Source organism: Asparagus officinalis, chromosome 3 (genome assembly GCF_001876935.1).
Source record: "Asparagus officinalis chromosome 3, Aspof.V1, whole genome shotgun sequence".
In the NCBI taxonomy this organism is placed as follows: domain Eukaryota; kingdom Viridiplantae; phylum Streptophyta; class Magnoliopsida; order Asparagales; family Asparagaceae; genus Asparagus; species Asparagus officinalis.
Genome location: NC_033796.1, coordinates 22,798,492 through 22,809,760, shown reverse-complemented (window position 1 = coordinate 22,809,760; position 11,269 = coordinate 22,798,492). Strand labels below are relative to the sequence as shown.

General features: G+C 36.2%; 2 protein-coding genes across 2 annotated transcripts in view; both read right to left on the bottom strand.

Moving 5' to 3' along the window:
- On the bottom strand, positions 815–4,155 carry LOC109832143 (acetylajmalan esterase-like). The gene is made up of 5 exons (XM_020399580.1): positions 3,867–4,155; positions 2,561–2,773; positions 2,305–2,453; positions 1,558–1,831; positions 815–1,237 (listed from the first exon to the last, which is right to left on the bottom strand). Exons 1-5 carry the CDS (start codon positions 4,120–4,122, stop codon positions 1,002–1,004), a joined length of 1,128 nt encoding a protein of 375 aa, XP_020255169.1. The 5' UTR covers positions 4,123–4,155; the 3' UTR covers positions 815–1,001.
- LOC109833377 (squalene synthase-like) overlaps positions 6,409–11,269 on the bottom strand; it is a 13,589-nt gene continuing 8,728 nt past the window's right edge. The window contains exons 8-14 of the mRNA XM_020401028.1: positions 11,176–11,269; positions 10,175–10,250; positions 8,315–8,403; positions 7,385–7,476; positions 7,194–7,239; positions 6,922–6,997; positions 6,409–6,849 (exon numbers count right to left, since the gene is read on the bottom strand). The exon at positions 11,176–11,269 is cut by the window's right edge and continues 35 nt beyond it. Coding sequence (XP_020256617.1) covers positions 6,941–6,997; positions 7,194–7,239; positions 7,385–7,476; positions 8,315–8,403; positions 10,175–10,250; positions 11,176–11,269 — 454 coding nt within the window. The 3' untranslated portion in view covers positions 6,409–6,849; positions 6,922–6,940. The remainder of the gene's footprint in view (positions 6,850–6,921; positions 6,998–7,193; positions 7,240–7,384; positions 7,477–8,314; positions 8,404–10,174; positions 10,251–11,175) is intronic.

The window sequence follows — 11,269 nt, the reverse complement described above, 5'->3', positions numbered from 1 at the left end:
CAAGACAGGCGAGCTCGAGAACCCCACACATGTGAGGTTGTGGCTTCAGGCGAGGTCTCAACGAAATCTACAGGCGGGCTTCAGGCGAGGAACGATGTCAAGCGAGCTCGACGCATAGCAGGTGAGGGCGAACTCGTGGATCTGCTGGCAAGCCCGAAATTGAGCGCATGCGAGGTCGAGAACTTTCAGGTAAGCTCCTCGAGCACAGGCGAGCTCCTCGAGCACAGGCGAGCTTCTCGAGCACAGGCGAGCTTCTCACAAGCTGTCGACAGCCTGTCGACAACTCAACGCTGGGGTTTCCCTATAAAAGGGAAACCCAGAGCCCTAGCCCCTAGTGCTTCTGCTTCTCCTCGTTCTCGCGTTTTTCTCTTCCGCGGGGGCTCTCTCTCTCTCCTCTTTCTCCTTCAGCTCACGTGATTTTGGAAGGAATTTAAGAAAATAGAATTTATTGAGAGGAAAATCAAAGAGGGGTATTTAAAAAGGGAATTATCACTATAGCTACAGTGATAGTTGGTATTTATTGAGAGATCTCAAGTTTGAGATCTGCTCTTGCATTGTAATTTCTTGTTAATTAATAAGAAATTAATTGTGTGACTCCCAAGAACGTAGGCAAGTTTGCCGAACCTCGTAAATCTTGATGTATTTTTCTTTATACTGTGTTTTTTTTCTGTTTTAGGAGTTTAGCGTAGCCCCGGATATTTCCCAACAATATATATCCAAGAAGTTCCTAGAAATGTTACATGCCGGTGCCAGAAGAGAGTGACATCAATGAATCATGAAATCGTTATCCTTGCTCTCAAAGTAATAAGAGAAACGTAAATTTACTTCAGAGAACTAATAAATTATAAACAATCTTTCAAAACATAAACCGTACTGAGTTTGAAGTGAAACTACTAATCACATGGAAGGTTAGAGAAACTAATTAAAAAGGGTAGTTCATGTGTATGTCCTGTGGCTGAATGAAACTTTCTGCAGCAAATGAAAATTTTCATCCAAACTAATTAAAAGCATTTCCATTTCTCCTGAAACCCATAATGAGGATAATTAAATGCCCTGATGAGAGTAGTTGCCATGATCTCGTATGCTTTCTGTGTCATGTGAATACCATCCCAACTGATATGTGTTGCTGGATCTTTGCATGTTGAAACCCCAGGGAAGCCACATTGCTTCTTCACATCAAAATTATACTCACCACCACTTCCGCAACAAGCTTTTAGTAAAGATGACTCATCGAACCCTGTACAAGAAAAAAAAATGTTAAATATTTCAAACCACTTGCTATATTCTTCTGCTTTTTAATGCACATATTCAAAGTTCAGTCTGCTATTTTTGGGGGAAAAAAATCAATTTGTTTTCTTTTTTTTAAGATTTAAAAAGTTTTTATTTGAGTAAAATATCATTTCTTGTAATCTTCCTAAAAAATTCTCAAAGTAATCAGCTAAATTTTACCATTTTGTCAAATATATCTCTTTGACTATCACGAAAAGGTCAAAGCATTATGCAAAATAATTTGCTATTTTCCAATAAAAAATGCTTTTAAAATGAAATAAGGCATACCTAGTGCGGAGGCATTTTCAATAAGATACATGAATGCACGATAATAATCCGCATATTTGATGTGAACATAGGGGTATGTTTTCCTTAAATCTCCCAAGGCTTCTTGAAGTTTTGCATTGTGGAATAGTGAAAAGGCATTCAAGTCTTTTAGGCAATTGTTTTCATCATAATCTTCTTGATTCTTTGATCCAAAGGCTGTAAGGTATATCGGCATGCATCCAATAGGAAAATTGCCAGGAACAACTACTTGAGCAGCACCAAGATCGATTACTTCCTGCATCAGTTAGGAAAAATCAATTACCTGCAGCTAATAAATTTAATAGTACAACTATATAGTATTAGAAAGGTACTATAAATCTTTCAAATTAATTCTATACATTATAAGGAAACTGTAATTGTTTCAATTTTCTAAGGAATATATAAATAACACATTTATCATGTTAGTTTCTTACAAGTCTGTCAATGGTTTTATTGATTCTTGATGCACAAACGAAAAAAAAAAATTAATCTTCCTCCTATCTATGATAAGAATATTCTTTATCATAGATCAATAATTTTCTTTCACATATCCTTTTCGTGTTGAATACTTTCAAAAATAAAAATATAAAACAAAAGAAAACAAGATAACTTGCATATTATATAAACGTATTTGCAAGATTTTCTTCTTAGACATAACTTATAGTTGTTATTTACTTGTTTTAGAAGTTTAATTCTTCATATTTATTATGATGAGAAGCGAGAAATTACCTTGGTAGCATTAACTATTGTTTGCACGACATAAGGAACATAGTCTTCCAATTGTGGAATGGTTTTTCCTGCGAGGAAGGCATAGTTATAGTCGTTGCCTCCGATCTCTCCCATCATAATGAGTGATTGTGTAAGCTTCTTTGCGCGTTCTGCACGCAAAAACAACAATACACAAAATCAATCTTTAGAACATCAATATTGTTTGAACAAGTAGAATTAGTTAGGTAATGACACTGCTAGTTTTCTCAAGGTTTACCTGCACGTGAGAAGCATGTGGAGTTGAGATGGGACTTGAACCATCTAAGCTGAACATTGAGAGAGCTACTCGTGAAAAGGTTTGTAATATGCTGGTTGTCAAAGAAAGATTTATCAAGTACTGTGGCTCCAGCTACAGCAAAGTTAACTCCATATTTGAAGTCTCCATTCTTGTCTAGAAACGGAGTAACAAGTGGAAGATCTAGAGCCAAAGCTGGAAGGGAAGGAAAAAAGGGGGAAATTTTCAGTAACATAATAAATAATTGTAAAACTTAACTGCAAAAGCAAATGACTTCTTATGGGTCTTAGTAAGAATAAATTGTGAATAACCGAAAAGGCAGTACATATTGAAATTTCTTAATCTTGAAATTAAGAGGAAACTCTTTCACTAATACATTAGGAAAATTAATTGAAATATATATACTTAAAATTTCAAGTAGATATGATGTATATCTAATCTGCAAAGTGAAAGGTTGCCTGTAATAGGATTGAGAATCCGAGATGAGACACCAATCGAGGGCTCTTGTTCTCGGTTGCAGGTGGACAAATTAGGTCTCTTCGATGTAGGACGCTTAACGGACAATTTCATGGAGGATTCGGACAATCACGAGCTAAATACAGATTTATACGTATTATTAACTTCCGCAAAGAAACAATAATATCTTCCAATTTGGAAGGCGGATTGTAACATATATAAATCGTCTGTCTCGACGAGACGGAGCCAACCAGATTGTCAGATTTTTAAAATCTCATCAGTAATACCCAGTTTTGGCTGAAATTCAAAAATAATCAGCTTTTAGTTTATTTTTAGTAATAAAGTTGGAGTCTATTTAGATTAGGAAATAAATTCAATATTAATCTTTTTGGGATAGAATTTGATACTTACTATTTCTTTGTAATTCTAGTCTTACTAGGAGTCTTATTTGTCTTTCTATTTAAGAAGAATCATGTAACCCCAAAGAATAATAATCTTTTTATCAATAAAATTCCTCTTTAATATTTTCTTCATGGATTCAGAGATCTTTCTTTGCGAATTCACCTTGGATTCATATCAATTATGCTTCTTCTGTGTTCTCTTAATCTTGTACTTAAGTACGTTTTTGCTTTCCCAATTAAGTTGGGAAACCCTGTCAACAAATTAAGGACACTTACTAATCACATAAAAAAAGTATGAGTCGTGATAATAAGAACACGTCCATCTCATGCATATTTAACTTTTTAGCAAAACTATTTTCCTCCAAACTTTAGACCTGCACATAGTCATGCAAACACAAATTAAACAGAGATAGAGGTAGGCGCATATATACCCAAGTAATCGATCATGAGGAGGCCATCAGAGCAACGGCCGGTGGACTTGTTAAAAGTAGTCTCGCCGTAGGGAAGATTGGCGATGGTAGAGAAGGGCCCACTGGCTCCCTCGCGCATCAGGTTGCCGGTGTCGGCAATGGAATCTCCAAAACTGAATATGGACTTTATGCACGGCCTCTCTCGAATCTTGAAACCCAAGCTAGGTTGGAAGAACAAGATGACGACGGCGAATAGAAACTTGGTGAACATATTCATTGGCAACGTGGAATAAAAACTCGACAACGTACGGGTTTTCGATCGCAGGAGGAGAGGCTGGTTGTTTGGGAGTTTTTATAGCCAGCTATGTGCCAGTCTTATCTTGGTGCAAGTTCTAATTCGGATATTGGATTTGAAACAAGAACTCGAGTAGGAGACAACTTACTTAAACAAAGTAAGACTTGTACCCTGATAATAAATACCTGGTAATAAATACGGGCCGGAATGCTCGGTATGCTTCTATATTGGGCCTCTACAAGGGCCCAGCCCGTTATCGTACCTAAATCCTGTACTAAAAAAATTATTTTAAAAAGAAAAAAAATCATGTGCGACTAAAATGGGAGGGGATTCGGATCTTTTTACTATTTAAAAAAGTAGCGGAGGGACCACTATATAATCATCACCATTGATTATCTAGTTGTTGGTTATGATTTTTTCTTTGAGTACAAATTAGAAATGAGTGCGATACACGGGGATGTTAAGTATTAGATTTAGATTGTATCATAACCGCTTATTAAGTAATCAACGATTAAGATTAAAAAGTAATGGTATCTCTACTACTTTACTTTTTTGTAGTGGAGAGGATTCAAATCCAATTGGAGGGTGAGTGAGAAGAAGAGTCGCTGCATCGACAACAATGATGGCGGCCTTGAATATCTACAATGCAAACATGGGCCTCGTCCGCGAGCCCCGTCGCCTATACCCGATGCCTCCCCGCGCTATAACCCTCGACCAGTTCCGAATGCTCACACGTAAATGCGACGTAGCCCTCACTCACCTTGCCGCCGCACGAAAAAAAAAACCCTGATTCGAGCGGTAACGAGGAGGTTGAAGGAGAAGCGAACGTCGATGAAGAAGAGAAAGAGGTAAAGAATGCTGAGGCTTCTGGGACTCAACAGATCGCAGTTGAAGGAGAGGCGGAAGTAAATGAGGAGAAGACAGTTGATGCTAATGAAAACTAGAATGTATTAATCATTTGAATATGCATCTTGCCGATTCTGAACGAATCAGGCTTCGCTTTTGACGTTTGGGATAATAGACGATTTTTTGGGCAGGATTATCGTAGGGTGGAATCTGCTAGTTTCTTTGTGGGGGAGCGAAAGTTATGATTTTGTGAAAATTTTAGAGGAATTTAACAAAAAAAATAGACCGTTTTTGAAATTTTATTAGCAAAATCAACCTTTTATGAATTTAATTAGCAAAATCGACCGAAGTGATCGATTTTGTGAAATATAATTTTTAAAATTAATAATAGTCTCGTGTAATTACTGTTGGCTAGTCACATACTAAATGAACTTTAAAAAATACTCCGAGACTAGTAAACTTCATTAGGACGTAATTAGGCACCACTAAATACATGAGACTAGTAGTCACATGTATTTTAAAACTTTATTTTTGCAAAATTCACCTCTTAGTCGGTCAAAAAGTTATCGATTTTGCTAACGAAGTTTCAAAAAATGCCATTTTTAAAAAAATTCTCCAATTTCAGATGAAAAGACAATTGGCGGTTGGTTTTGGATTTCCATGCATTACAATTATGCTGCATGAATTTTCTGAAACGGGGATTTACTATATATGCCCGGCGAGTTCAGGGTCTGTTGTTAATGATTCTCTGCAGATTCTCCTTCATTTTGTTAAAACTTTGGCACGCAGCCATGCAGGGGAGAGGGGATGAAAACTTGAGTTTGCAATCCAGTCATTCGATAGCATATGTTACTGATTTGACTTGCAATGTAATGAAGTAAGCTTTAGGAGTTGTTTGGCGGCTCACGCCTGGGCAGTTGCGACTGCAATTGCATGCAGCTAGATCCATTTCAATTTGAATTAATGCAAGCGCGTTGCAACTGTAGTTGCAAGCTACGAAACGATCTCTTGATGCTTTTCTTGGCAGTACATCATCAGTTTAGGCGTTTTTTTTTTTTTTTGAACTTTAAATTTGACGAGGTGAATAACATTCGGTCTAACATAACTTAACAGGGTAATATAATCCTCTGCAGCAATTTCTGAAAATTCCAGTCTGAACCAAAACCGAACGGACCGCTTTGAGCCAAAAAAAAATTTAACCAGCTAGCAACTATAACCATGTTGATTCGTGCTAGCACGTTAAATACTCCCCAAGATTGATTGCACAAAGATTTAATTCATATTGATACTTCAAAGAGTTTTTTGCTTGCTTATTGTCTCACAGTCCGCTTAAATTACATGAATGACCACTAGCTACATCTGCCCTAAGGCTAAAATTAATGTAATAACGAACTAATAGAACTGGGAAAATAAAAGGTACAATGAATACAAATATTGTCTTTTATTTCAGTCCTCGTCAGATGCCACTCTCACATATATCAAGGTCAAAAGTTACTACAAAGGAATCGAGTACAGTTGCATCCACGCTACACTACATATGTAATAGCTCCTGGATAGATTTCCCCCCACTTTTTTTTTCCCAACGTTCAAGCTAAATACAGATGGAGCAAAAAAAAAAAAAAGTACATACTACATAAGGAACAGCTATAACTGCACCAAGATGGTTCACATACTAATGCAATTACAGACCCAATTGGTGGCGAAATTGGGTATGCTGCAGTTGCTGGCAACTACAACTTGAGTTTTTACCTAACAAGGACCCAAGAGGACAACAAAAAATTGCTATATGCCACAATCGCAAGTCAAACAGGAACGGTAAAGTGAGCCAAAGCCCCAACTACGGAAGAACGCATTCAAGGATACCTGACATATTCACCAAATTCTTTTCAAGATCCTAACCCAGCAAAAAGACTGTAGACCAATAAATATTCTTACCGTAACTTGGAAGAGCCCGTCATTTCTTAGAAAGAATGCCAAAAATGATAGCCAACAGCACGACCAACATCATGACCTGTTAAAGAGGAAAAGCAGCGATGAACAAATATCAGATAGAATTCTTCTTTCTTTATTTCTTTATTTTATTTTGCCACACTCAGATGAAGTTCTAGACATCAAAGCATAAGTTCCGGAATATTAGATAACAAGTCATAGTCTTCAAGGCATAGTTATAGATTTTATAGCATCAGGAAAAGAGTCGTGGAAATCACCATAACAGGGTTAACTCGTTGCTGCTTGTTAAAATAGCCATAGCCCCTGATAAAAAAGACATTTCAAGAGATTAAAAAAACAGAAATCAGATAACAAATTAAGAGGATAAATACAAGGGGTATGATGGGATGAAGCAAACAGAAAAGGGACCAAAGATGATTATTACTAAAATAACCTCAAATACACATACTTTTTATCTAGTTTCCCGGAAGAAATACAAGCCTTCTGTATAGCTTCAATGCGCTTATGGGTAAGAGCAGCGTTTGGATCACTCTCATCCACCTGCGGCAGCTGGTAAATTAGTGCATCGCATGGATTTGTTACAGCATGATTATAGAGATTAGCATATTCAGTCATGTAATATTAAGATGAAGATACAGATTCCCATTGAATTATATATAACTACTAAAACTTTGCACTAGTAGGATTTGAAGCAATTCCTCTAGAAATACTTCAAATCCTGAATACAAAGTACTCATCAACTCATCAAATCAACTTATATGAAAAGCAAAAGCTTCAATGCATTTTTGTGAAATGAAAAAAAGAACCAGCAACCAAATATTCCAAGAGCTGATGTATGAAACAAATTTATGCGACATAAACAGATTACTTACGAAGATCTAACCCCACTAACTTTTAAGAAAAAGAATGAAGTAAGTTGGATAAAAAAGATGACATTGCACAGTTTCAAGTTGGGGCTCAAAAACCATACCAAAGATATATAACAAACACAATGCACAAATTTTATAGAGGAAAAAGTTAACATGTTAGAAGAATGTATCCTCTCAAAGGTCCACTCCGTTGCAACAAAAATAAGATGGACAACATGACAAACATAATTGTCAAGATAACGTATTCCAGTCAAAATTAATATCTTCTATGTTTAGAATGCAGTACTACTTTTCTTCCAATATTAGCTAACAAACACAAGTATCGTTATTGCTGATATTCTGAAAGATTACTGTGAGACGAGCTAAGCAAAGAGCACACTTTCCAGCTATTAATTTACAACTATAACCTTGATACAAAATGAATAAAAAACACAGCACACAAAACACAGTAGAACATACTGAATTTTCCGAATAGGATATAAGAAAAAGTTGTTTAATTGTAACAATACCTTCGACTTCAACAGTGCAGAGAATTCGAAAAAAGCACCATAAACATCGGACATCATTCTTGTCTGACCAATAACCTTAGCAGTTAGTCCTGGAAAGGAGCATGGTCAAACATGTAACATTGGATTGGTTAAAATGCATGATACTGGACTGGTTAAAACATATGAGAATTGAAATGGTTTAATGCAAGCCTAAAGTTATAAAGGGCAACAATACCAAACAGAAGAAGAAAAAAAATACATAGAACAGAGAAACCTACAATACAGAATGTGATGTAGTAAAATGTTGGTGATGGATAATTCTTACTCCAAGACGTAAGGCTTGACAAGGACATTACCCCATTATTAAACAAGTCAAAACAACTGAAACAAAACTAGCCACCAACATGCCCAAAGCATAAAACTTTCTAAAACATGCTCAAACTATTAAGGTATGCTTGAATATCTGATATATCTGATGCTACCAACTAGTTGCTTTGAAATAGGATTGACAGGGAAAAGAGAAGCAATTTCAGGTGTCGTGGACTCTTAAGAAACAGGAAAAGGCTGTTTTTCATAAAACTCTTTTTTAAATTTTTTGCTGCCTATCAGGTTTTCTAAAACAGGTCTTATGAAAAGATAAAAAATTTAATTATTTAGACCTTATTCTGGGCACCTGCAAACCGAACTGACACTTAGGGGTTAGCATAGGATGGACACAGTCTACATCTTTTTCCATGAGAAAATGATACATGGATATATAAAGAAAATAGATGGTTACTAACCGAAACTCCTCGGAAAAAAAAAAAAAAAGATTGTCCTCCTTTCTGCTCAGGAATTCCTGAGTATCCAAAAACATTAATGTTTCCTGGTTATTTTATCCAAAAGGGGAATGTTCCAAAAATATATATCCGCCATTGAGGTAGTAGGTGTCAGACAAGCCCAATAAGTTCACAAAAAAGTAAACCAAAATTTATCACGGCCTGTCAGCCTCATAAAGTGTCACTGGGTTTGGTGCTAGATTCCAACCAAGGAAGCTGTAGTTGGAAAAGGGACTTACTCTAGAACTAGTAGATTACTTGGCTCTCTAACATCAAAAACCTAGGGCAACTTTCGAAGAGTCTTCTAGGGCTAGAAGATTCTATAACGGTTTAGATGACAAATTTGCAATAGGGATTACATTTCTTCTTAAGGCATTTCCTTATATTAACTTCAATACCAACAATTTGACTTTCACAATAAATCATTGAAGCAGCGACCAACCAGCTAAAAAAACAAATTTTTAACTGCTAAGAATATTGTCTATCTAGATGTCTGGTAATTGTGGATAGACCCCCTGTAGTACCTCTGTTTTGAACTTTCTACCCCCTAGTTTTACTGTGGCAGATAGACCACTGTGCGAATTTTTTTGACTCTTCACTCTTAGGGCCTGTTTGGATTCGTAGGGGGTGAAGGGAAGTTAAGGGAAACTGAGTGAAGGGAAGGGAAGGGAAAGGAAGGGAAGGGAATTCTCTTCCCCTTGGTTACACCCCAATTTGGGGGGTAACAATTTTTATACTATTAGGGGGTGAACCAAGGTGAATGGAGGTGAATTAACTTCACCTCCTAAGTATTCCCAAACAAGGTGAATGGAGGTGAATCGTTCCCCTAACTTCCCTTCACCCTCATTCCCCTCAATCCAAACAAGCCCTTAGAGAAAGAGATTTTTTTGACAAATAGAGCCCTGAGAATAAAAGAGTCAAAATATTTCACTTAGGGGATCTATCAGCAACAATAAAACTAGAGGGATATTAAGTTCAAAACAACAATACTATAAGGGGGTCTATCCACAATCGACCCTTACTAAGAATGTTGTCCAACAAGAAAAGGGAATACTATGCTTACCACGTCGCATTTTCACAACTCCTCTGAAGACCTCCAGGTTGTTATAGCACAAGGCTAATGTTCCAATAGCCATGATCTGGTACATGTGAAAACTGTCAATTAAAGTGCACTTTGCTGGCATTAGACATAATATAAATATTACCTAACACAGCATTTTGTGTGTGTGTGTGTGTGATACGACGACAAATTCTTTACCCAAAATTTTGGCATCAGCTACATGAATCGTAATCTTCGATTCAGTTTTGAAAGGGGCTATCTCCTCCATTAAGTTAACCATCAATATATCCTTAATTGCTTCCAACCAAGTTCACTTAGAACACATCTAGTCCTTGCCTCATTAAACATTAACTATAACAAAGAAACTTTTCATACAGTAGCAAGCACTCTTTTGTTTCAGAAGTACATTTACATTGAACCCTGAACAGTGTATATTGTTGGTGAATTATCTACATGAAATATTCACAGGCAGTTAAAATTGAAAGCGAAAAATAACCTAGCAACTATGTTAATCTAAGAGAGGTTCTTTTCCATGAAAAATAGGTTTTAAATTATCTGATAGTTCATAGTTTAGCTCATATTATAACTGTATTTAATACATTTGTCAATCAACTTATGTTATGTCCAGATTCCCTAGTGGCAGCATGTCAAGAATTAGAGGCTCTTCATTTCTTTAATTTTTCATTGCATGTGCTAAATCAATTTTTTTCTTGGATCTTTCAAATATCCAGTTTCTAGGCTTACAAGGATTCACTTCTCTAAAAAAATTAAACGGACATTATTGTCAGCAAAATACACAAAGGAGAAGCTATTTCTATCTGCATTTTTATTGCTGAGTACCAAAAAAAGATAGAAATCTAGAGCATCCATAACAGAATCATTATTCTGTCCTGAGGTAACAAATAGACATCTCTGCCAAGTAGTATAAATACCGTGGGCAGCATCTTTCTTAAATAAAATAAAATATATTAAAACAAAAACAAAAACAAAAAAATTCTCTGTACCTGAGGAATAGCACAAAATCTGAAGATGGCAGTGTCCTTCAAACCAGCCATATACTGTAGACAATCTTCACCATGAAGCAAAGCATTTGTAATC

Excerpts from the sequence above, each read along its gene's own strand:
- LOC109832143 (XM_020399580.1), bottom strand. The coding sequence starts at position 4,122 with ATGAATATGTTCACCAAGTTTCTATTCGCCGTCGTCATCTTGTTCTTC. Across the intron at positions 1,832-2,304 it reads CAATAGTTAATGCTACCAAG|GAAGTAATCGATCTTGGTGC; the intron begins GTAATTTCTCGC and ends TAACTGATGCAG. Across the intron at positions 1,238-1,557 it reads TGAAAATGCCTCCGCACTAG|GGTTCGATGAGTCATCTTTA; the intron begins GTATGCCTTATT and ends TTTCTTGTACAG.